We start from the raw sequence: 27,682 nt of genomic DNA on the forward strand, positions 1-27,682 counted from the left end.
CCAAAAACGGTTCAATTTCTTTCAGTGCTTGCAAAGAATGAGAAATGGAGAATGAGGTATAACTACACCTCCACACGCTTATAGTCATGGTTAGCCAGACACTATTTTCGCTTATAGCCATGGTTAGCCAGACACTATTGCAGCTGTCAAGCTGGAAATGTATCACTTACCGTTTATTGTTCTTCAACAATGGCAGATTTGGGATAGCGTGGAATTTGGAAACTTATCACCAAAGATAAATGTAATCTGAAAGTTTGTATTTCTGCGAAAAGGCACCACGGAGATACAGATAGTTACACGCCACAAGGTAGAGATGTTGAATGGTCTCGTGGTTTAACGCGTGCGCGTGAAATCTTTAGTAAGGTCTGTCATTGAGTCAATCGGCGAGGTTTCGATCCAACGCTTGTGTGTGACAAAGAGTGGGGTCGCCTGTCCAACCTTGTAGGTTTTCTCCCACTGCTAAAGACCTCCTGCGCAAGCGAAGAATTAATATAAAATTGAGTCATATTTTGGTCCCGAAATGACCTAGTTTGTGTCGAGTGGACGCTAAACCCATCTCTCTCACACTAGAGAATCATGACTATACTAGCGGTTGACCCGGCGTAGCACGGGTATAGCCATGAATCGGAAGTAGCATAACTCCCGAAACGGAAGTGGTAGTCCAACAAATTTCAGCCTGGGGACAGTCCTAGTGTAGACTGGATAACCTGCTCTAATACGTCAGACTCGCTCCTACGTCACTCCTTTTCTGACTTGCATAGATATATTGAAGTCAGAATAGCGCAGTGAGGTAGGAACCAGCCTGACGTCATTTAGAGCAGGTTGTCCAGTCTAAGCCCTAGTATAGCCGCCAACCCCGAACAGACAGACGAGAGAAAAAACAAAACAAAAACAAACGACAGTCATAAATATTAGTATAGATAAAATGTACCATAACAATAGGGTGTCCCACCCCAATCCTTTATTTCCTTATTTGATTTCATATGTAAATGTGTTTTTATTTTATTACAGGCTCGTGCTAACAAAGGGCTAGAACCAGACGTGTACTATCACGGTGGTTATAACACTGGCTTGATAAAAATGGCAAAAGTAGTCTCGGATGGTAAGGACAGCACGGTTTGTCCTAGCAATAAAGAATAAAACATTCACATCTGGGTAGTTGTGGGTTTTTTTAGCCAATCGACCAAAATCATTTATGTCATCAGGGGGCACCATGAAGAGGGACACCATGAAGAGGGACAACATGAAGGGAAAAGTGCGACAATGTTGACTTGATCTTCTTCTGAAACCCCCGATAAACTTAAGCAAAATTTAGAATTTTTTATGGAATTGTGTTTATTTAGATTTATTCAAATCAACTTGTTTGGTGGGTTCGTGAGGACAAGACGGGACTCTTCTTAACAGATCTGTCCTTTTATGGTGTTTTTAAAATAGTCTGTTTGATTTAATCACGAACAGGATAGTGGGTTGCCATTGTGAATATTTTAATATGAGCTCTCACTAAAATTAAACGGCAATGTTTGGCGTTATAGTCCTTTGAAAACTTGTTCATATTTTACCTTTTTGCGACTCGGACTGTCCTCGGTCAGCCAAAGGAATGACGAAACACATCCTCCTTTTTTGGCTCCAAGCTTGTCAGTTATTTTATTCGGTACTGATACCCCCAGTCGCACCCCAGACCAGTATTCGGTATAGATACCCCCAGTCCCACCCCTGACCAGTATTCGGTATAGATACCCCCAGTCTAGTATTCAGTAGAGTAACCCACAGTGCCACAGTCCCACACCAGACCACTATTCAGTACGGATGCCTCCAGTTCCACCCCGACCACTATTCAATACGGATTCCCCCAGTTCCATCCAGACCAGTGTCAGACCAGTGTTCGATACAGATAACCTCATACAAATTCATTTAACATTATCAACTTTCATACCAAAGAGCCCCCCCCCCCCCACACACACACACACACACACCCACACACCCACACACACCCTCGCCAGCAAAGCAAACCAAAGCGAAGCCAGCCCCCCCCCCCCCAAAAAAATCACATAAATAACAATAAAAAATACAAAGAATTATATGATTATAAAAAGTAAGCATCTTCCGCCATATATGCCCAAACTCTAGATATAATTTACACTATCTCTGATACGTGTTATATCATAAATACAATACGAGTCATGCTGGGTCATACGGAGATATTTTGTTCTAATAACTATAGATATCATACACATTGTACAATTAACCTTATTAGGTCATAATGAGACGTTCTAATAAATATTGTTTATATTAAATACAATTAGTCATGTTGGTTCACACCAAGAAGCTTTAATGACGTTGTTAAAGCTGGCCCGGAGTTCACAAAGCATTCTCAGACTTATGTTGAGAATATACTCAACTTCCAATCACTGTTTATGAGAAATATCTTTGATCCAGAAACACAAAACTTTGCACACAGTTTCTTATTGATGTATTTGATACATTAAAACAACAAAAGTTTTATAACGGGTTACATTTTAGTTAAATCAAGGTAAACAATTTTGAGTAAATTCTCAACTTAAATCTGAGAATGCTTTGTGAACTCGGGCCTGTTGTCATGGAAACTGCTATTACGTATTTTTGCGCTATACAAATTGAGAATTATCATTATACAGAGACACGTCACATTACTTTTGTCTCATGCTGTAACTTATGATTGGTTTAAACCGAGACACTTCAATTCTACTGTTACTTTATGATTGGTTTAAACCGAGACACGTCACTGCTATTGCATCTATGATTGGATTAAACTGAGTCACGTCACTGCAACTGTAATTTTATGATTGGATTAAACTGAGACACGTCACTGCTATTATAACTGTATGATTGGTTTAAACTGAGAGAATACATTTATCGAGCCTCTATTTTCAGCCATATGCCCTTTTCTGATTGGAGCATAACTTCATTCTTGGCTAGAACAAGTGGTATCTGTAAAAAAAAAAAAAACAAGTAATGTCATTTCATTTTTAAAGATCGAACGGACGTTGAGCTACAACCGATTATGTGTTCAACAGTTGACAGTCCACGTCCAAAACCACAATAAAACTGACTTCATCTCAAAGGAGTTCAACCTCATTGCTTTATTTTGGTCAGTGGCCATCGTTACTGGGCTTGCGACAAGAATGTCCCGGTGTGCGCAGATAAAAACAGTATCTCATGACGTAAGCATACTTCCGATCAGAACCCAATCAAAAATCTACAGTCCCAATCGACAATTTGACCCATCTTTATCAAGGCTAACGTAGCGGACGGGAGTGAAGCAGAACTGGGTGGCATAATAAAATTTACAACCGCTGTTCAAAATAGAGACATTATTTGGAAAACGATATTGGCCAAAAATGTTTAACTTCTTTGTGGAAATCACTGGAAAGTTTCCCCACATCTGACTATCTCAATTTATACAGGATGTTATGGTCACTGTACCTTTATTGAGTAAGTCCGTAAAGATAAACCAAGGCTTGTCGATAAAACACAAATTACTTACTTGTGTCGATGGTGACGTAACAAACCGGTAGTGACGTAAAATAGACACTAAAGACACTTTCATTTCTGTAAGAGCTAACCTCATACCAATGCAGTTTCTGGGACCCAATCCAAAGGGCATAAAACAGGGAGGGTTGGGACCCATCCTGTCAGGTAAAAACCTACAAATAAATGAATGGAAGATGTTTATCTAATAAAAAAATAATAAAGAAAGCATTAGAAGTCTTGTCATTTAATACAACCAATAATATGAATGAATGAAATGGAATTAAGCCTCAAACTTTTCTGGAATAACGGGTTCAATGATAAAAGATAAAGATAAATTTTATTCTATAAAACACCCACGCTTAGCCGCATGCAATCACACAATTTGATTAAAACATTTCGTTTCGTTTCTTATAGTTCAAAATTTCGTTTTACTTGTCTTTACTACACTAGGATCTGGAAGAAAGAGTTTTTATATAACCCGATCTGGATGATGTCAGGGAATAGTCAATGAAACGGTCTGTTACGGCGATTTTTTTGGAGTGAGGTGCACGGAAGTTTGGGTATACCACTAGAAACGACAACGCTGATTGATTAATAAATGTCTGACGTCATAAGGTCAAAATCCGCTCGTATGACACCTGACACGACCTTCCACTACAACTGATCAGATATTGTCACACGCAGTGGGAGGAAACCGGACGACCCGGAGAAAACCCACGAGGCTGGACAGGCGATCCTACTCCTACACGTACAACTGGGGTTGTTTTTTAGAAGAAGGATATATGCTATGGAGGATACTATGAAAAACATATTGACCGGGCCGCAAATGAATTTCAACTGCCAGGGACTAGACAGCGTTCTTTGCCAGGCCCTTCTCTAGTCTTTATCAACCAATGTTAGCATACCTTTAATGGGTAACTCCGGCGTTTTTGGAAGGATAGAATTTTATTTAACTGGTGTTATGGCAATCTGAGGGGTTATTCCCCATCTCAAAGAAATATACCTTTAAATTCTAAAAAGAACATATCCTTAAATTCTCAAAGGAGCATGCCTTTAAATTGAAAGGTCTAGCCTACCTGTCTGGATCAAAAGTTTCCGGGTCATTCCAATATTCGGGGTCATGGTGTATAGCATATATTGCTACGTTTATTTCTGTACCACGTGGTAACTTGTAACCCCCAATCTCGATGTCTTCTGATGCTTCTCGATTGGATCTAAAATATATTAATTACTTTACATTATGTAAACCCAATGTAATATTGCTTGGATCTAAACGGAGTAAACATGCATTATGCAAGAGCTAAATCTGCCTATTTCAGGTCTTTCTGTAGGCCTGAAATGTTATCTAAATTATTAATTTATCCAGACCACAATGAACTCTCGATGTCATCGTTAGCCTGCGATATTTACTGGATTTGAATACATTTTGTGATGGGTAATTTAACGTAAAAATTGATAATCTGGATAATCGAGTCGTCTTTGTTTATTATCATACCAACGCCAGTAATGACGACTGAGGCTAGCCTAAAATTCAATGGCTAATATCTTGGTTCAGAAATCTTCAGCATATTTTGTTTCCATTATCTATTTGTTTTTAACTATTATAGCGAGAACTGTTAGCTTTTTATTTAAAGTTACAATTTCATATTTTCTAAGAAAGTCAAAACATAATTATTTGTATGTCTTTTGCTCAATAGGTTGTCAACTCACTATTATACAATCATAGGTGTCATTCTCACACTTAAAACTCATTTACACCGGAAATAATAACACAATTACCTCCCTTGTTTTCTATTCTCCACCATGGAGTAGCTATTTTCAAACGCTGGAATTTGAAGATGAAAATGATATTTTTGCCAATTTCTCAACTCGCAATAGTGAATTATAGGATTATTCTTTAACAATCTATTTTAAGGCTTAATTTTAATAAATTTTAAAAATATAACTTAAAAATATGAAATTGCAACTATAATCTTACCTAATGCCCATTTAATTTGTCTCACATAATGTAAACTTAATGTAATATTGCATGAATCTAAATGGATTAATTTGTCTTATATAGTGTAATGTAATAATGCTTCGATCTAAAAGTAATTAATGTGCTTACATAGTTTTATGTTATAATACATGGATCTAAAATTAGTTTACATAATAGGGTGAAAATCCAATGCGACCTAACATCACTTATAACTGCTTGTCATATCAAACAAAATTTGGCATGTCATACATTTATTTCTATAATACATGTAGCCTGGCCTGTGTTCCTGTAATACATGTAGCCTGGCTTGTGTTTCTATAATACATATAGCCTGGCTTGTGTTTCTATAATACACGTTGTCTGGCTTGTATTCCTATAATACATACGTAGTCTGGCCCGTGTTCCTATAATACATATACATGTAGCCTGGCCCGTGTTCCTATAATACATATAGTCTGGTCTGTGTTTCTATAATACATATAGCCTGGCTCGTGTTTCTGTAATACATGTAGCCTGGCCTGTATTCCTATAATACATATAGTCTGGTCTGTGTTTCTATAATACATATAGCCTGGCTTGTGTTTCTGTAATACATGTAGCCTGGCCTGTGTTCCTATAATACATATAGTCTGGTCTGTTTTTCTATAATACATATAGCCTGGCTTGTGTTTCTGTAATACATGTAGCCTGGGATGTATTCCTGTAATACATGTAGTCTGGCCTGTTTTTCTATAATACATGCAGCCTGGCTTGTGTTCCTATAATACATATAGTCTGGTCTGTGTTTCTATAATACATATAGCCTGGCTTGTGTTTCTGTAATACATGTAGCCTGGAATGTATTCCTGTAATACATGTAGTCTGGCCTGTTTTTCTATAATACATGTAGCCTGACTTGTGCACCTATTAGGACGAAGGTCGAAGATGACCCGCCCTCTCTTCTCGCGACAGCGAATTCATAACACCGTGTTTTTTAAAGTGACCTTTTTATACAATAGTGTTTCTATGTTTTATGGCAGTATGAATAATACATACCTGATGGCTGGAGGATACATTCGCAACGTTTCGCTGATAAATCTGTCCATATAATGTAGTTTAAACAAGTTGTCGTTAGTTATCTCCCCCTGGTAAATAAACGAAAATGAAATGGAATGAGGTTTAACGTCCTACTGTTCTGCTCCTACTGGGATCATGAAGACGGGCATACGCCATACAGTGTGCTATATGGAAAATTTTGTCCGGACAGCGGCAATATGGCCTACTCTTATATCGAATTTCAACTGCCAAGGGATCTTTTACGTGCACACCAATGTATACACGGATCCTCTATATGTGAAAAATTGACTTTTATTGGGTATGATTTTAATAAGTACATGTATGGCAAGATTTATATCTGAGTAGGTCTACAATGACATTAAGTTTTATAATCAAAGTCGTGGAGACAATAATCCGAATAAAGGCCTTTCCAGATTCCAGATCCCTCTAGATCTTCAAATCCGAGTCCAGATACACGAATCTGTGAATATGCCTGTTTCACCATCGTCGTTTTCCACAAGTCAACAACAGAACATGTCAGATATAGTTCAGTGCAACACACCCTTACCTCGCCAACAAAGTAATCTAATTCTTGTATCATCTTGTCTTGAAGTTCAGGATTGGTTGCCAGTAAATGACTAATAAAGCTGAGGGTATTTGAAGTCGTTTCAAACCCAGCAATAAGAAACGTGATCGAGTTCGATATAATGTGCAGATCTGTAAATACTGAAAACATTATAAAGAAAACAATTAGTGTTGTATACATGTACTTTGGATTCCTATCTCTAAAACGTTTAAGAATACTCTTTTTCATTTTGCTAAGGCCATACATAATTAATTATGGTGTTGCAGATAGTCCCGTGTTTTATTAAAGGAGCTAAATCGTTAATATTTGGGACCTAGAAATTGACACAAATGGGTCGTAACGCATATAACAATGTAATATGAATGTGTATAAATGGATTTCCATTCAATCGTTTCCGTTTTTACTCTAAATTCAAATCAGTTTAGTTCGGCGAAATATGCCAGAAGTCTCAATCGAATGGCAATCTCTAGCGTCTGGTTATTCAAGTCTACACCGATATTATTTATTGTTCATGCTCTCCAGATAATAATATAACAACGTGACATGTGGAACATGTCTAGCCTTGTTCTTCGAGTCCCTTGTTACAAATGACGATAAAACGCATTATGGTACACGATTCGTGTACCATTAGTAAAAAGTTTATTTAGTCATCAATATTGGACATCAGAAGTCCATCGTTTCCCGGAAGATCACAACATCATCAATGTTGATTGAAATTGACAAATAATTCGTGTGCTATGAGGGCAATTTTGCCCGGACAGCGGCGCTACAGCCTACTCTTATATCGACTTTCAACAGCCAAGGGATCTTTTACGTGCACGCCAATGTATACACGGGACCTCGATTTTTCGTCCAATCCGAACGACTAGACACCGGAAAATCTGGATGAACTTTCTCGACCAATGCAGGTATCGAATCGGACCCGTAGCCAGCTCTTAATATTTGGTGTGGCTACGGAATTTTTTGGAGGGGCTGAGGATGTGGCCGGCTTAGAACGCTCCTAAGAAATCATTATTGTTGGCGAAATATTTGGGGGGGGCTAATTCGATTATTTTTTTTGGGGGGGGGGGGGGCTAAGCTCCCCAAGCCCCCCCCCCCCCCCCCGTGGCTACGGGTCCGGATCTCCAGGCTAGCGAGCCAGCGTTTTACCCACTTAGACCACTGGTTTCAATATGTGATTCTATAAATAAATTATGATAGAATACCTTTATGAACTCCACCAACTGAATAACTTTCATTTTGTTGAGATTCTTCTTTGACATTTATCATAAGTTGTAAAATATCATCACGTTTCTATAAATAGAACAGGGGAAATGAAATAGGGTTTATCGTCCTATGTTTCTGCACCGACTAGGCTACTGAAGATGGGCATACGCCATACTGTGTGCTGTGAGGAAAAAATTGACCTGACAGCCGCGCTACAGCCTATTTTTTTTCGAATTATAACTATCAAGGGTTCTTTTACGTGCACACCAATGGGTACACGAGACCTCGGGCTGTCTTCCCATTTGCAAATATTAGGAAAAAAAGAAAATCGAATTAAAATACAGATCTATATTTCGTTTCGTTTTCTTATACTTTCGATGGCCTACACTACATGAAGATCTGACCGGTTGTAGTGATGGGTCGCGTCAGAGGTCATACGAGCGGCTTTTGACCCTATGACGTCAGACATTTGATTAACCAATCAGCTGTAACAGACTGTTTCATTGCCCAGACCCTCACATCATCCAGAACACGCCAATGATAACAACTCTTCCAGATCCTAGTGTAGTAAAGATAAGTAAAAGGAAATTTTGAACTATAAAAAAAACGAAACGAAATAGGATCTGTGTTTTAATCAGATTGGATTTTATCGTATGATATATGAGTTCAACTAACAAATACATACCTTGGGATCTTGGATTTTTTCTTTTATAACTTTTGAAGTTTCTTCTACGAAAAAATTCTGACTATTCCTGTCCAAAAATGTCATCCCCAACTTTTGAAATATATCTTTCATGAACGGAAACAAAACTAGAAAATAAACCAGTTATAGCGTAATTTGAGTGGGTGGGTGGAGGGTGGGGGTCGTCCTTGGATTGTTTTGAAAACTGTTATTTACAGATACATTAAAGATTAGATAAAGAGCTGGCCGTTCACACTATAGTAGCTAAAAGCTAGATGATGTAAAGGGAATATGCTTTCACTCTTGCCTCATGTGTCAATGTTAGCGTTGTCACGATAATTAACAGTCTCGATTATCCACTTTTGCGTTTAATCATCAACGGACTTTGAACAGTAAATCGGGTTCAAATCCAATGAAAATCGGATAGATAAGATTATGGTCTTTTCATATTAATAAATGTCTAATTAATAGTTCATATAACATTTCAGGAGTAAAGAAAGACCTGCAATGGACAGATTTACCTCTTGCATAAAGTATGTTTAAATAGCTCGGGTATATCAGCAAGGTGACTGAATTAAGTCTCTCCAGTGTGTTCACAATACGTTCGTATCCCGGCTTGCCAATGACGCCATGTCACCAGCGTGTACGTGTAAAACTTATAAGAGAAACCAGTGTTGTTAATGCGCTGGATACAGGCTGTATTCACGACAATACGGACACAGGACAATACACCCAAGTTGTATGCACGATATATCGGACACGGGACAATACACCCAAGTTGTATGCACGATATTTCGGACACGGGACAATACACCCCAGTTGTTTTAACGACATGACGGACACTCGGGTTGCTCTTGCTACGGTGGTTCCCCTTATCAGGTCTTATCAGCGCATAGGTGCTGACAGGCGCGTGACCTAGCTGAGGGGCGTGGGGGGGGGGGGGGAAGCGTGGTAGTTCAAAACCTGCTTTCACGGTAGGTTTGTCGCAGCTAAAGGTAGAATGCAAAGATATACTTACAACATAAAATCATAACGGGTGAACGAAAACTGATATTAATAGCTTTAAGTGCATTGCGTACATACGGGTTATTGGGGTCGTTCTGAGAATCTATGTCTATACCAAACGCTACACTACATATCACATCGAGAGTAAAGCTACTCATGAATCTGAAAATAGAATATTTATCTCATTATAGTCTTACTTGAATATGAGACGAAAATAGACATACATTTATCTCATTATGGAGAGAGAGAGAGAAATGGGGTTTAACCTCCACTCGACACAAACTAGGTAATTTCGGGACGAACATATGGTTCAATTTTATTTCAATAATTCGCTTGCGCGTAGGGGTCTTTAGCAGTGGGAGGAAACCGGAGGACCCGGAGAAAACCCACGAGGTTGGACAGGCGACCCTACTCTTTGTCACGTACAACCGGTGAATCGAAACCACTTCTTCTATTCTGTCACCGGAATCAACCGTTTCACACCGGAATCATCCGCTTGTCACCGAAATCAACCGTTCATGACCAGAATCAGCCATTTATGATCCCAACTTGACGAAACTCAGTGAAAACCATGCAGTGGTTCCTGCTAGAAACAATCCCATGGCAAGGATCGCTTATTTTGTACCTACAAAAAGTAAGGTGCACTGTCAAACCGGTTTCGGTTGGTAATCGTTTTGACCCGGTACCGTATTATGTATGCTCTACCTTTTCATTTCGAACTCCTCGCCAGTCTCAGCTTTGTTCTTTAAATGTTTTATCAAGATGTGACTGCAGCTTTCAATCAATGGAATCATCTACAACAAAAGAGGTAACTTAGCATACGCCCACCAGCATCTTTGTTAAACAATTCCGTCATGGAAACAGTTTTATGAATATTAATTATCCCTTTCTGCATTAGTGAACAGGATCAATATAAATGAAGGGGATGACGTCACAATTTATATTTTCTACTTTCAAAATCTAATTTTAATTTGACACCAGAGTTATCACCCCTAAAACTCGTGATTACTAAGGGCAACCTTCACCCACGGAATTCAATGTACAACAAGGGCTAGTTTTCATCGAATTTCAACTGTCAAGCTTTGTTTTACATCTCCGTAAACATGTACGCAGGATCTCGCTTTATCGTCCCATCCGAACGGCTGGACGCTTTTCCTTGCCAAGAACCCGTCCTACAACACTGACACGGGGAAAATCATGCTGGGAAATTCCGGGGGATTTTCTTGGCCAACACCAGGGGCTCGCAGTGAGTAAGACATTGACTCGGTAGCATATAGGTTCGATCCCGGTGTTTGACGAGAACGTTCATCGACATGTTCCGACGTGGTTCGACTTTTTCAGTGTTTAGGGCGGAGCGCCTGGCAAGGGACAACGTATAGTCGTTGTGCTGAGACAAAAAAACCCGAGGCCCCGTGTATGCATTGGCGTGCACGTAAAGGAACCCCTGACAATTGGGATTCGAAATAGGAGTGGCCGTAGTGCCACTACCCGGGCAAACTTCCCCTCATAGCACAATAAATGGTGTATGCCCGTCTTCATTAGCCCAGACAGTGCAGAAAAGTAGGACGTTAAACCCCATTTTATTTCATTTTGCATCCACCGAGGGTAATAATGCAGACAAAAGAAATGCATACCTTTTTTATTTTACCGCTACTAAAAGAAGAACTTAAAAGACTTCGTGTGAACTTCCAATCTTCATCACGAGCGTTCCCTACCGACAATTGATTCACTTCATCATTTGGTAGCAGAACCTGTCAGTAAAAAATACAACGATTTTATTTGAGAAAACACAATACAGTTAATATTGAAAACAATCATTGGATCAATATGATTAAAACACAGATCCTATTTCGTTTCGTTTTTTATAGTTCAAAATTTCGTTTTACATGTCTTTACTACACAAGGATCGCAAAGAGTTGTTATATTAGCGGCGTTTTGGTTGACGTGAGTAATAAGCCAATGAAACATTCTGTTACGGCGACTTCTTGGTGTGCCATGCACGGAACTGTGGGTAAACCACTAGAAACGCTGATTGATTAATCGATATTTGACATCATAGGGTCAAAAGCCCTCGTACGAACCCTTAGTGGACAATTGTGCATCCATGGATATGACATCCAATGGCATCGAGAGTTGATTATGGTCTTGGCAAGTTAATAAATGTCTAAATAATAATTTATATAACATTTGATGCCAAAATAAACACTTGTAATAGGCAGATTGTCAGTTTTTTGGGATTGAGAGAATTTAATTCCGGGACGTTCATTTGAGTATCCTCCTGTATCTATTATACTTACGACTCTGTTGGTAAAACGAGGAAATTCTTTAACACAAATTTCTTTCACAATATTAACATCAGCCACTAGTAATATAGGTAGTCGCACGTGATAAATACTGAAAATAGATATTACACACCTGTGGATTAACACTGATTAAAAAGTTAAATGGTATAAAACTTTTAATAAATGGAATTAATTTAATATAATATCATAGTAGACTCAGTTAATTATTGAAAAGCCAAGCGAGGCAATGGTCAGATCAAAGCAATAGATTTCCATATGCAATGCATACGATTCGTGCATTGCTACTACTGACAGCCTACGTCGGAAATGTTAGTAAACCCGTAAGTGAGACTAACGCGCCACTTGCGTGTGTTCGGCACGTACAAAATTTTCATCCAGTTTCTTGCAAGCTACCAAATCCTACAACTCGTGCGTGTTAAAACATTTACGGCGGGTTATGAGACTAACGCGTTACTTACGGCGGGTTATGAGACTAACGCGTTATTTACGGCTGGTTATGAGACAAACGCGTCACTTACGGCTGGTTATGAGATTAACGCGTCACTTACGGCGGGTAATGAGACTAACGCGTTACTTACGGCGGGTTATGGGACTAACGCGTCACTTACGGCGGGTTATGAGCTAGGCTTTACCGCATTTATATCTCGGCGATGGAGTGACATATTTGCCTCAAATGAAATGAAAAAAAAATGGGGTTTAACGTCCTACTTTTCTACAGAAACCAGGATGATGAAGATGTATATACGTCATGCAGTGTGCTACGAGGGACATTTTGCCCGGACAGCGGCATTTCTGCCTACTCTTCCATCTTTAAAGGATTCTTTTATGTGCACGCCAACGTTTATACGGGACCCAAGGTTTCCTTCTCATCCGAACGATTTGACACCACTGGCAAGAGGAAACCACAAAATAGTTTTGTGTTTTGAACTATTCTGTCTTGTTGTTTGGGTGTTCATATTTTATAAAATATTTAACGATAACACTAACCCTACAAGTCGACCATATTTCTTGACTAAATCCAGATCCGTCTGTCCGACTCCCTAAATCAATTAATAGAAAATATAATAAAACATCATATTATTCAGATAGATGACAACTTCTCTTATTGGGTCTGTTTAAAACCCTCAATTTTATTCATTTAATAATTTTGAGCTTAGAATATCAACAGCCAAAAATAAACATGCTCCGCTAGATACCGGTCTTACCTTTTTATTGTATTCATTGACGACTCCAAATATTCCTGGAGGTGGACCAGGGACACCTGCTGCTCTAAGCATTCCATGAGTCGACGTGATATACCTAAAATATAAAAGTTTGCTCATCGTTATTATGTCGACACCGCAAATGAGACGTGGTATCAGCTGTTTGAGAAAACTAAACATACCCTGTCAGTACCAAATGGAGTCATTCGGATGAGAAGAAAACCCGAGGTCCCGTGTACACATTGGCGTGCACGTAAAAGATCCCTTCACAATTGGAATTAGATATAAGTGTAGGCCGTAGTGCCGCTGTCCGGGCAAAATTTCGTCCACAGCACACTGTATGGCGTATGCCCGTCTTCATCAGCCCAGTTCGGAGCAACTGTCTATCCCAAAAATGTGGCTTACTAAAATACCATTTTTCTGTAACATTTTGTATTTAATTCACGAAATGGGGCAAATTTGGATTTCAATTCGAAAAATATAGATTCCTTTTCCAGATAACTTTTTTCGATATATATGACCTCTTAAAATTGAAGTCTTCCTTCATCAAAGATCGCCATATTTCTTATTAAGTTATTTAAATGAAAACTTACACGATAGCTAATGACAGAATGAAAGATATCAACAAAATCCAAACGGGTATGTCAATTAGACCAAAAAAATTCATGATGGTTGACTTGGTTGTTTTAATTCGTCGAGAGTCGATATATCTGAAAGAAAAAAAAACCAATACACTTGACTGATTCAGACTATTAATACATTAATTGCGCCAGGGTCAAGTCTAAATACTAAGGCCAATTGCAAATTTCGTCAAGGTCGCGAGATGTAAATAGTGTTAGGGCACGTGATTGCTGACGAGATGGTAGCCTCTAGTTAGGGTTAGCGCTAACCCTGTTTACATCCCATGACCTTTGAACAAATCTGCAGTTAGCCTTAATATTTAGACCTAACCACTGGCCCGGATAGATTAAATGAAATGGGGTTGAACTTTTTCCTTTCTGTCCCAGGAATATCCAGCGAAACCGGCGCAGGTTTAACACTATAGGTTTAAAGTTAACTTCTAGAGCAGTGAAGGATTAGTATATTAGATAATGTGTATATAATATCATGAATGTTATCCAATCCACAGAACTGTGTTGTGTTATATTATTTTCAATCGCTAAATGTCATTCAAAGATGAAACAAGATAACCAACAAATCACGAAGGACATAATAGTGAAGTGTAGGCATCAGGGCTAAAAATTAAAAAGTCCTTAACGGCACTGAGTCAGGATTGGTCCTCTGTAAGATCGTCTGGCACTCAGCCAGAGCGTGGTCGGCCACGAATAGTATCAGCACTGATAAACCAATTTGAACACTTCACAGTAGCAGCAGTACGGGAAGTAGACATCCTATGATCCTACAGATGTTGCCGGATGATGTGCTGCTCTTGTCGAAGTGTTGTCGAGCGTTGTTGTTCGTCCAGATCGTGACCGATGTCCAGTGGACAATGCCTGCTGTTAATGATCGGAAAGTCTCAGGATAGTAGTATGAAATAAAATGAAATGAAATGGGGTTTAACATCATATTGTTCTGTTCCGACTGGGATAATCTAGACGGACATACGCCATACAGTGTGCTATAAGGGAAATTCCAACTGTCGAATTCCAACTATCCAACTATCGAATTCCAACTGTCAAGGGATCCTTTACGTGCACGCCAATGTGTACACGAACGACTAGACAGCTGTCCTTGTCAGGCCCTCCGTCCTGCATCACTGACAAGGGGGAACTTTATCGGATGAATTTTATCGAACACCCGACCTCCAAACTAGCGAGCCACCGTGACCCCCCTCCCCCAGCATAGTAGTATGATGCCCTCCAAATGTTCTTGTGACTATGGAAGCGTGTAAAAGACAATAGGTACATAAATACCGAGAAATTAATAGGGTTATAATATCTTTGAGATGATTTAGCCCTGAAAAGATTATTTATGCCGAGTTAATTGAATCAACGCTCTATGTTGTATGTCGTTTTGTCGTTTTAAATGGCCACGTTTGCGTTAAGATATTGCTATTCTGAAGCTTTGTCGACATAGTCCATTTCGCCGTCGTATATTGCGGCATGTTCGTAAAACATCGCCATGCGCTATGTCAACATAATTGGAATATATCGACAAAGCTTCATAATAACAATATCTGAACGCAAACGTGCGCATTTACGAAATGACGAAATACAAGTCAGTGAGTTGATTCAGTTAACTCAACAAAAACAGTCCATGCAGGGGTAAAATCATCGCAACGATCACAATATATTGACATAATAGTACCTTATTAATATCGCGGTATCCATCGCGCTATTGACCCCTGTACGCTTCCATAGGTGACAGCTCTGGTAAGTTGTTATCAGACACTCAAAGAACGTAATGAGTTGTACTGACAAAATGCCAGCAGTTTAGGCACCATCGCTGCTCCATAAAACCACGATTTTCAACATTCTGTTGAATACAATTTTCTATGTTTGAGAGAACTGATCTATGGTACGTTGTTAACACGATTGCTAAAACATCATTTTCTGTCGTTCAGAAATGTAAATCGACATGTGTCTCTTAAAGGAGATTTACGATCATCCATTTATAAAAGTGGTGCATTTTCATTGTGTCTCAGTATTTTAAATATAACATAAAACGCTTGTGAACTTACATCTGATGATGTCATAAGCTGCATGTCGCTGTAAGTAAGTTTTAAATATGAAATCTCTGCATGTCGATATAAGACTTATAAATATAGAATGTTTGCGTGACACTATAACTTTTTGCGTTTTAAATATAGAACGTTTGCGTGACACTATAAGTTTTTGAGTTTTAAAAATATAGGTTTTGCGTGTCGCTATCAGTGTGTGAGTTATAAATATAGAATTTCTCATCACGAAATGCACTCGGCGAAGTATATACAATTAGATATGCTAAATATCAACTGGAGTAGGCTAGGTAAACAAATCCTGATTACCCAGATATGCACCTGGTCCTTGGTGACGCTATGGTGCAATAGGCATCTTGTCTTATCAAGTTGCACTTTTATTACCCTATATCTCGTAGTGTTTATTGGTAGCTATAAGCTCCATAGACGTCAGGGGCGTGGTGCCCACTGGGGGGGGGGGCGTACAGAGAGAGAGAGAGAGAGGGGGGGGGGTAGCGCGCGACAGAGAGATGAGGTTAACGCCAACTTGGGAAACCGACAGACCCGGAGAAATCCCCTGAGGTTAGCTGACGAACATACTTCTTGTCACACACAAGTGTGGGATTAATTACTCATTGCACTCTAACACTATTTATAAAATAACAATTACTAGTTTATTAACATGCAACGTTTCGACGATGATACTCTTGTCTTTATCATTTTGCTTGATAAAGACGAGGGTATCATCGTCGAAACGTTGCATGTTAATTAAAGATACATTATGTAAGATTTAAATAAAGAACTAGCCATTCTTGCTATTATAGTTCGAAAGTAGATGATGTAAAATGAATAATTTGAAAATTTCATTCAAATTACTCTATTGCAAGCGAAGATATTAGCCTTTGAAGGTTTGACAGACGTGTGCAATAATTTCAACCACCGTACTGGTTGATCGAAGCTAAGTCTCGGTCCTCCATATTTGATTAAATCAAAGTATCGCTGAACCATTCTAATCTATTTAATATCGGAGAAATCTGATGCCATCGAGAGTTGATTAAGGCCTGGATCAGTTAATTAATGTCTAATTAATACTTTAGAAAACATTTCAGGCCTAAAGAAAGACCTGCAATAGGCAGATTTAGCTCTTGCATAATGCATGTTTAATTAACCAGTAAATGTTATTCCATAAATAGTATTAGTGTGTTACTGTTCAATTACTAAATGCCACTTAATGAAATTACTCATTAACTCATTAACAGAAATGAAATGGGGTTTAACGTCCTCCTGAAGACCTGACTCATTAACAGACCTTGTGATCTAAAGCGTACACCTACGACTATTAGATCACCGAATCATGGTGGCTCAGAGAGTAAGACATTGACTCGCTTACCTGGAGGTCCATCAGGACTTACTGGCCTGTCAGTAGTGCAGGACAGAGGGCCTGGCAAGAGACAGTGTATACAAAAAACGAAGTCCCGTATACAGATTGGCGTGTACGTAAAATAACCCTTGGAATTTGGAATTCAATATTAGATAGAAAGTAGTGCCGCTGTGCGAGCAAAATTTCCCTCATAACACACTGTATGACGTATGCTCGTCTTCATTAGCCCAGTCAGTTCAGAACAGTAGGACGTTAAACCCTATTTCATTTCTGTGACTTGTAAGTAGGGCTGATTCATAATAGCAATTGGGGGGGGGGGGGCGAATTGTTGGCGTATGCGCGTTGTATCATATATATGTCATTGAGTCAACTCGCGTGATTTCGATTCCCCGGTTGTACGTGACAAGGAGGAGAGTCACCTTTCTAACCTCGTGGGTTTTCTGCGAGTCCTCCGGTTTCCCCCCATTACTAAAGACGTCTCTCTCTCTCTCTCTCTCTCTCTCTCGCGGCATCAATTTTCCAACTAAAACACAGAACAACACATCCAATCCACAATAATGGGGAAAACCTTCACAACACAAATTTTATTTTACAAGGCAAAAAGTCAAACTGGTCCGCATTAAATTTTTGCTCGACTGCTTCTATAACTTTTGGAGATGAAGTAGGGTTAATTAGGCGTCAATATCAACTTTTTATTAAAGGTCATTTCTTTGGCTTGATCAGTCTGCAAGAGTTTGCCTGATACATTATTGGTTAGTGGGGCCCACGGTGGTTCAGTCAGAAAGGCACTGGGTGGGTTCCCGGTTTCATTTGGATTTTCCAGCGTGGTTTCTCCAAATATATATGTCAGTGATGACGCGGGACGGACGGCCTGTGATGGAACTGTATAATCGTTCGGTTGTACATGAAACATTGGAGTGCAAGGAAAAGAAACCCTGGGGTCACCAACATAGGCGGTGCTAATTAAGGAACTGTTATAGACTGCGATATCAATACTGTGGAAGCAGACGTTAACATGCTAGTAAAAACTGCAGCATTCCTAAGTGTATCCAAAGAGATTGTATATCCAAAAAGATCGTGTATCGTGTATATCCAAAGAGATCGTGTATCGTGTATATCCAAAGAATTAATAATCTACGTACATACATGTATACTTGCGTACAAACGGCTAAATCTATTTTGTAAGGCCAGTTCAATTTTTGTCAAGGTCGTTGAGATGTAAATAAGGTTATAGGGCACGTGGTCGTTGGCAAGATTTTTGGTAAGGGTTAGGGCAAGCATTGGTGCTAGGTCCAGGGTTAGATTTAAGAATTTGGGCTAGCCATCTCGTGACCTATGACAAACAATTGAGTTGACCTTATCATTGAGCATTAATCCGTTAATCCGTACAAACGAGTCTGAGATCAAAACAACGACACTTCACTCAATGATCCGAAACGCACGTACGTATAAGACTATTCGGACATTAATCAGAGATATTTCAAACAAAAGTGCGATATTCTGACAGTATTCACAGGATGAATTGGAACAATCAGAGTTCTCTAATTTATGAAATCTCTCGTGCGCCTATGAGTACAATCACCAGGCAGTGAATCTCATTTATTATCAAAGAAAGAATGTCCAAGAGACGTGCCCAGCGAATGAAAACAAAACTCGGAGTAGTTATAATCGTCTCTATACAGGGTTAGATAGATCTCGTCTTAATAAAATAATAATATAAACCAAGAACAAAACCTACCTATTATAGTTATATCTTTACTATTCTACTGGATCAAACAACAGACCAAGCCATCCAACAACTCTTCTGCAACAAAATACGATAAATAGTCGTCAGTCTCAAGATAGTTGTTTACATTTCAACAAGAGAATCCAGTCTGTAGGCCTATATATAAGTCCATGTAGGCGTATAGTGTTGGTGAAAGTTTGACCTATTTTAATAGGCTAGCTGGTGAAGAGTACATATATAATTATATAATTGAGTATAAGTATGCGAGGTCTAAATGTAGGACTGGCGAAATACAGTTTTTCTTTTACTGTATAATTTCATGTATTTGGTACATCGTTTACAGAATAAGCAATCAATGATACTGGATTGATTTATCGCGTATCGTATCATAGCAACATCGGAGATATCAAAACATTGACGTGACCTAGACGGTTAGTGTTAAATGATAAAGCCAGCTCAATTTTTCGTCAGAGGTCACAAGATGTAAACAGGGCTAGCGCTAATCCCTAACCCTTGACCTATCCCCAATGCTTACCCTAACCCTAACCTACAATCTCGCCATCAATCACGTGCCGTATAACCTTATCTCAGAGAGAGAGAGAGAGAGAGAGACAGAGAAAGAGAGAGAGAAAAATGGGGTTTAACGTCCACTCGACACAAACTAGATCATTTCGGGACTAACACATGGTTCAATAATTCGCTTGCGCGCGTAGGGGTCTTTAGCAGTGGGAGAAAACCCACGAGGTTGACAGGCGACCCTACTCCTATTGTCACGTACAACCGGGGAATCGAAACCCCGCCAGTTGACTCAATGACAGACCGTATGATACAGCGCGGACGTGCTAACCATTCGGCCATCCAACCCCCACCTTATCTCAGCGACCTTGACAAAAATTCAGCTGGCCTTAACAAATAGATTTAGCCCGTGACAGACATATCGGTGCAGTACTTCGGTCATGATTTATTATCTATAGAAGTGCACTGTCTGAAATGTCATGTTATTTTCTCTATACAAACCATACACCAACTCAAGCAGAATATGTTAGCTATCTAATGAGATATGGTATCGGGTGTTATAGAAATAAAATAGGGTTTAACGTTCTACTGGGATATGGTATTGGGTGTTATAGAAATGAAACGGGGCTTAAAACCCTACTGTTCTGCTCTGATACGCGATATTGTGTGTTATGATGAAATTTTGCCCGAACTGCGGCGCTGCGGATTACCCTGGCTTATTTCAAATTGAACTGTCCACGGTTCGCTTACGTGCACTCCAATCCTTAGACGGGACCTCGCTTTTCCGAACGACTATACGCTGTACCTTGTTAGGCACTCCATCTAATGAAGACGGGCATACGCCATACAATGTGCAATGGGAGAAATTTTGCCTGGGCAGCGGCACTATGGCCTACTCTTATATCGAATTCCATCTGCCAAGGGATCTTTTACGTGAACGCCAATGTATACAAGGGGCATCGGTTTTCGTCTTATCCGAAAGACTAGACAGCTGTCCTTGTCAGGCCCTCCGTCCTTCACCACTGACAAGGGTGAACCACATTGGAAAACCCGATGAACTTTCTCGGTTAACACTAAGATGGAATACGGAACCGCCACTGAGCCACGGGTGCTATAGAAAGAGAGAGAAATAAGGTTTAATGTCCACTCGACACAAACTAGGTCATTTCGGGACTAACACATGGTTCAATTTTATTTCTATAATTCGCTTGCGCGTAGGGGTCTTTAGCAGTGGGAGGAAACCGGAGGACCTGGAGATAACCCACGAGGTTGGACAGGCGACCCTACTCCTTGTCACGTACAACCTGGGATTCGAAACCAGGGTGCTACAGAAAGAGTAATGATAATAATGCATGTTTATTACACAACAGCACCGTAAATACAGTGGGTATGGGAAACATGAAAAGAAAAATAAATTCGACGTCCTACTTTAGTGCACCGACCGGGTTAATGAAGACGGGCATTAGATGTGCAGTTTGCTATGCGGGAAATTTTGTCAGCACAGCGGCGCTACGACCTAATTTTATTTCCATTTCCAACTTCCAATGGATCGGTTTCCGCCTACTAGGTTTACACAGCGGGCTTCATTTTTTCATCCCATCCGAACTGTTCCTTGCCTTGCCCTCCGTCCTGCACCACAGACAAAGTGGAAACCAAGCCGAAAAATCCTGGGGAAGTATCTCGAGCAACACCTGGAGCGATCCAAAGACCTTCTGGCTTATGCCCGTTTTTATGGTGCAGAAACGTAGGATGTTAAACCCCAATCCATTTCCGAAAGGGGTTTAGTGCTAAGGAGGACAGCTTATTTATTTTTTTTTATTTAAGATCAAACGTGTTGAAACTGAATGACGGTTAAATAGCATACTAAACTTAGGCTGTCTGTCTACAGTTTGCTCCACTAGATGGATCTCTGTGTGCAGAATTGGTTAAATAGAATATATGATCATCGATCCCTTAAAACGTCGGCAGAAAGTGTGACGATCTATAATATATAATTTTCACTAAGTGTTAAAAATCGTGGAATGCTTCCCTAAACACATCTTCAATAGAAGGCTTGATCTCGCCTTAACTACGTACATCTTATCAGCTAGATGTTGTAAAACTCACGGTCGTTGCTTCAGGAACATGCCCTAAACATAGACAGACAAGTCTCGAAAATATTCAGAATGTGTTATTTCCATTTGCGAGATATTGGTAATATCCGTCACCTGCTGACAGTCCGCTGCCGCGACCAGATCATTGCATATCATTAGCATTTAATGCAGCACATACTCCGAACTCTCTACCACTACATCTACAGAGAGCCCCATATCTCAGTGTCTTTAAACAAATACTCAAAACCTACCTGTTTCATTGTTCATATTTATAACTATTTCCTGTAAATTTTGTCAGTGCTTTGAGCAAACAATATTGTTTGGAATCTAGCGCTTTATAAGAACTCTTATTATTATTATGTAAATTATTATTTAGACATTTTTATTCACATGTCAAGCCTACTATAACAAAACTCTCTAGATCACCGGGTGGCCGAGATTTAAATGGATTTGAACACCCGCGAGATTTAAAAATTTAATGATAAAATGGATAATCGAGACTTGTGAAGTATCGTTGCTACGATTATTAAACGATCTACGATACATCTTCAAACACTTACAACTTCGTCCAGAATAAGGCTTCAAATATTACATAAACTATTAATTAGAAATTTATTAACATGACAAACCTATAATCAACTTTGTAGATTATCGGATGGCAGAAATTTAAATGGATTTGAACACCTCCGAAACTTAGTCTTGATTGTCAAGTACCGTTGCTACGATAATAAACGATCTACGCTATATCTTCAAACACCCTTAACTTCGCCCAGAATAAAGGAACTTGAAAGAGATTTTCAGTATATTCATTTTTCATTGTCTATATTGGAACTATTATAGCAAGAACGACCAGCTCTGTATCTAATTCTTACATAATGCATCTACAATGTATAATAATATATGCAAATCCTTCCACCTTTCCGACGTGGTTTCCCCTTGTCAGTGGTGCAGAAGGGAGGGCCTGAAAAGGACAGCTGTCAAGTCCTTCGGATGAGACGAAAAACCGAGGTCCCGTGTATTTATTGGAATGCACGTAAAAGATCCCCTGGCAGTTGGAATTCGATATAAGAGTAGGCGATAGTGGCGCTGCCCGGGCAAAATTTCCCTCGTAGCACACTGTATGGCGTATGCCCGTCTTCATTAGCCCAGTATAGGAGCAGAACAGTAGGACGTTAAACCCCAATTCATTTCATTTCCTTCCACCTTTGTGGACTCGTCTCGTTAGAATTAGAGGGAGCTAACTCTTCAACTATTAATGAAAATAATGACTCTTCATTCAGGGACTTTCCGTGCATTTACATGGATCGGTTAAAAAAAATATAAACATTATTTTATTCATCTCTGAATTTGATTGAGGAAGAGGTTTAGTTAATGAAAATAAGAAATGAAATAAAAAGGGGTCTAATATGAACAAGGGCATACACAATGCAGAGTGCTATGGGGACTATTTTCATCAACTTTTTATCGAATTCAGTCAATGGTTCTTTTGCGTCTACTACAATGTGTACATGAGATCTCGGTTTTTTTCGTACCATCCGAACGACTAGACACTGTCCTGCACCACTGACGTTGGACATCACGTTGAAAAATCCCGAGCAACTTTTCGGCTAACATCGAGATCGAACCTGGGACACCCTGGTTACATGGAGCCATTGTCATAGGCGTACGAGCTGGGGGGCTGGGAGGGCGGCCGCCCCCACCCCCCCATTTTGGGCACCAAATGCTGGGAAAATTTGGGCACACAATTGTACTTTGTAAAAGTTGCATAAAAAATATTGTGTTTTTGAATGCGTCCAATTTAACAGCGAATTTAAATTTAACAGCGAGTGAGTTAGGCAATTAAATAGAAATCTTAAGACTCGAACCCTCTATTGTTTGGAGTACAGTAAGCCACGAATTACAGTTACATAAACAACTGTTTTTAGTTGTGTATATTACAAGTAAATAAAATTTAGTTCTCTTTTAATGATGATTTAGAAATTAAGAACTTATTCATCGCAAAAGAGATATTATGATTATTATGTAACATACTAAGAACCTAACTACATTTTTGGGGCACCAACCACCACCGCCCCCCCCCCCAGTCGAAAATTCCCCCGTACGCCTATGGTCATACGCTAAGGGTCACCGTGACCCTCCAGTCAATGTTAAACCGAGGTCCCGTGTACAAAAAAAAGCCCTTATCAGTTAGAATTCGATATAACTTATAAGAGTATGCCGTAGTGCCGCTGTCCGGGCAATATTTACCCCATAGCACACTCCGTGGCGTATGCCCGTCTTCATTAGACCAGTTTAGGAGCAGAACAGTAGGACGTTAAACATCATTTCTCTCTCTCTCTCTCTCTCTCTCTCTCAAGCCATAGGTAACCATACCCCGCCTTCTTGTTGACCCGGATTAATCGAACAGAAATTAAGTTCTGAATGTCACTGGTTGATGTGAGAAGTTATGTCAAATATTTAATTACATGACTGATTATTAGCTTGTTATATCAGAGAGCGCGTGCCGTCGTCCTAGTTATAAATATAGGACGTGAAATGAAACCCGTGTTTATTACCCAAACCCAGCATGTTTAATAAAATAAAACCTCAAATAACCATAAAATATGTATAAAAGGTATTTATCCAGGAGTCTGTCAAATAACCATCAAATATGTATAAAAGATATTTATCCAGGAGTCTGTCAAATATGTATAAAAGGTATTTATCCAGGAGTCTGTAAAATAACCATCAAATATGTATAAAAGATATTGTCCAGGAGTCTGTCATATATGTATAAAATATGTATTATTTTTTTTCTTAAACAATATTTTATTCACAGAAAAGGATTGAGGAACAGGCTAGGCCTATATTACCTCTTTCCTATATGACAGAAAATACAAAAAGACTATATGTATTAAATGTATTTTTCGAGTAACGTAAAGAGGTCCCGGCATAAAAAAAAAAAACAATATCTAGTCGTTCGGTTGGAACGAGAAAGTAAAGTAAAATCATAAAATATTTATCCAGGAGCCTGTCAACGTTTTTAGCAACTTAAATAAGAAAAAACAACACGACATAAAGGAACCGCATATAGTCGTTCGGAAGGGACGAAAACACGAGTTTTTAGTTAGTAAATACACACAACGTGTGTTAAGGTAAGCTAACTACAAAAGACTATTCGCCATTGAAATTTATGTCAGTAATAATAAAACTGTTTATTCATTCTCATATTTAAAACAAGGGTGCCACGATGGTTCGTTGAATACTGTTAAGCCCTATTTTCCTGTTTAATTTCCCCTCGTCAGCAATCCAGCGAGAAGGGGGGGGGGCGGTCTAGTCGTTCAGATGGGACGAATACCACTGATAACATGTCACAAATTCTCTTGAAAGATGGAAATCGAAATTTCCGTCATAGCACGCCACTATTACGCCGAGAGAGAGAGAGAGAGAGAGAGAGAGAGATCCACTCGACACAGACTAGGTCATTCTATGGGACTAGAATATTGTTTATTTTTATATCAATAATTCACTTGCGTGTGGGAGGACACCGTGGGATCCGGAGGAAACCCACAATGTTTGACTGTTGCTTAAAATACAGATTTTAATCAGACGTGTGGTTCAACTGAAAAAGTAACGTTTTGTTGACAAGACATCAAATCCCATTCCTTACCTGCCCTTTATTCACTCACTGTAATTCATTTCAAATTTTAAATTGTTACCCGTCAAGGCCCCCAATCAGACAATATACATCATTATATTCACAATATGGAGAGAATACAGATATTTGAGGGCAATTATTATATTGTATTATTTTTCTATAGTTTAATGATTGATACGGTCTAATAAAACTATACAGGTATAAGTATCGAAACGCTTCAATAACCCCTAGCTATGTAAACACGCGTATTTTATTTACTCATTGAAGATATTATGCTCGATTACATTCCAATCTTATCAATCTAGGCCTATTTACATATCAGTAGGCCTATCTGTACAAAGTGATCTTTGAACTAAACAATTTTTTCCCCAACAACAGTTGTGACGTATATGCTTGCGTTTCAAATCGGAAGTAACACCCGGTTATTGTGAACATCGTCATGTTCAATTTTTCTAATTAATACCTAGACGATGCTTGGTTGAGTGGTCGAATGGTTAACGCGCGCGCGTTGAATCATAAGACCTGTCATTGAGTCAAGTGGCGTAGTTTCGATTCCCCGCTTGTACGTGACAAGAAATAGGGTCGGTTGTGCAACCTCGTGGGTTTTCTCCGGGTCCTCCCACTGATAAAGATCCCTACGCGCAAGCGATTGATTCAAATTAAATTGAACCATATGTTAGTCCCAAACTGACCCATAGTTCGTGTCGAGTGTACGTTAAACCCAATTTTTCTCTCTTCCTCTCACCTAGACGAAAAGAAATCAATTCAGTTATTATCTGGCCGAGTGGCATTGGTTTATTGTCCTACTTTTCTGTCCTAACAGGGCTAAACATTTTCTATTTTAATTTTTACAGACGATCGTAGCTGTCGCGTTACCTATTTTCTACTTTGCGATTTAAGATTATGTGATGAAATTATGGTTTAATATTTTCTGCACGCAGTCGGGTAAAAGAAGGTCATCCGCCACGCAATGTTCTATCGGGCAAATTTTTTCTATACTCTTATTTCGATATCCAACTGTTATGGGATCATTAAGGTTCTGTCTTGGTGCTGGACTGGGGCCTGGTAAGGGACAGCGTCTAGTCGTTCGGATGGCACGATAAACCAAATTCCTGTGTATACACGTTGGCGTACAGGTAAAAGGGCCATTGGTAGTTGGAATTCTACAAAAATGAAATGAAAAGGAGTTTAACGGAACTTCGGTTTTTCATACCCATCCGAACGACTAGACAAGCGGAAACCACGCCGGAAAAATCCGATGAACTTTCTCGGCGAACACCGGGATCGAACCCGCGACCTCAAGGCTAGCGAGCCAGCGTCTTACTCACTTAACCACCATGGTTCCGGAATTCGACAAAGAGTAGGCGGAAACGTAGCTGTCTGGGCAATATTCTCCTTCTTAGCATACTACATGGGGTATGTCAGCCCTTCTTCATGATTTACAACCAGATCCCCCATTGTTATTTATGTAGATTATGTAATGTATACAAATAATGTTATTATAATGCTGTTGTATATGTTTATAGCACTTCATTGATTTTAATTCTTCGACATGGTGTAAAGCCTTTAATGGATCAATTAGCGATCTATTGTCTAACAATAATCGCATTAAATAAATGTATCGCAGTTTCTGACCAAATGACATTTCCTTTTCAATTACACAATAAAGCAATTTTTAGTAAGTTTGTTGGTATTTTAGCCTACTGGGAAATTGAATTCATCCCGTCTCCCTATAAGGCCAAAACATAATACCCGTGTTTCCGATTACTTGGCCACAAGAAAATTATTATTTATTTCCTTAGATTTCTAGCTTAAACATGAATTATGCAAGAGGTAAATCTGCCTATTGCAGGTCTTTCTTTAGGCTTGAAATGTTTTCTAAATTATTAATTAGACATTTATTAAACATACATTATGCAAGAGGCAAATCCGCTTATTGTAGGCCTTTCTTTAGACCTGAAATATTATCTAAATTATTAATTAGACATTAATTAACTTATCCAGACCATAATCAACTCTCGAAGGCATCGATAGCCCGCGATGTTTATTGGATTAGATTCCGATTTCCTGTTCGGCTTCCATTCATAATTTTATCATGAAATGGATAATCGAGACTATGTTTTTTATTGTACGGACTTTAGTAATGATGATCGAGGCTAGGACGAA

General features: G+C 39.2%; 1 protein-coding gene across 1 annotated transcript; it reads right to left on the minus strand.

Moving 5' to 3' along the window:
* Positions 1-2,186: 2,186 nt before the first annotated feature.
* Positions 2,187-19,611, minus strand: LOC126825145 (cytochrome P450 3A6). Its single transcript, XM_050554648.2, has 15 exons — positions 19,283-19,611; positions 14,101-14,217; positions 13,511-13,604; positions 13,293-13,345; positions 12,300-12,396; positions 11,637-11,753; positions 10,708-10,796; positions 10,016-10,164; positions 9,001-9,125; positions 8,315-8,402; positions 7,092-7,249; positions 6,524-6,612; positions 4,587-4,724; positions 3,524-3,683; positions 2,187-2,967 (listed from the first exon to the last, which is right to left on the minus strand). The coding sequence occupies exons 2-15, from the start codon at positions 14,172-14,174 to the stop codon at positions 2,890-2,892; spliced, it is 1,509 nt and encodes a 502-aa protein (XP_050410605.1). The 5' UTR covers positions 14,175-14,217; positions 19,283-19,611; the 3' UTR covers positions 2,187-2,889.
* Positions 19,612-27,682: the final 8,071 nt, after the last annotated feature.

The sequence above is a fragment of the Patella vulgata genome, chromosome 6, assembly GCF_932274485.2.
Source record: "Patella vulgata chromosome 6, xgPatVulg1.2, whole genome shotgun sequence".
In the NCBI taxonomy this organism is placed as follows: Eukaryota; Metazoa; Mollusca; class Gastropoda; family Patellidae; genus Patella; species Patella vulgata.

Coding starts and splice junctions, on each gene's coding strand:
- LOC126825145 (XM_050554648.2), bottom strand. CDS start 14,174: ATGAATTTTTTTGGTCTAATTGACATACCCGTTTGGATTTTGTTGATA. Junction 9,126..10,015: donor ACCCGTTATGATTTTATGTT/GTAAGTATATCT, acceptor TTTATTTTCTAG/TTTTGTTTCCGTTCATGAAA. Junction 8,403..9,000: donor AAAAAATCCAAGATCCCAAG/GTATGTATTTGT, acceptor TTCTATTTATAG/AAACGTGATGATATTTTACA.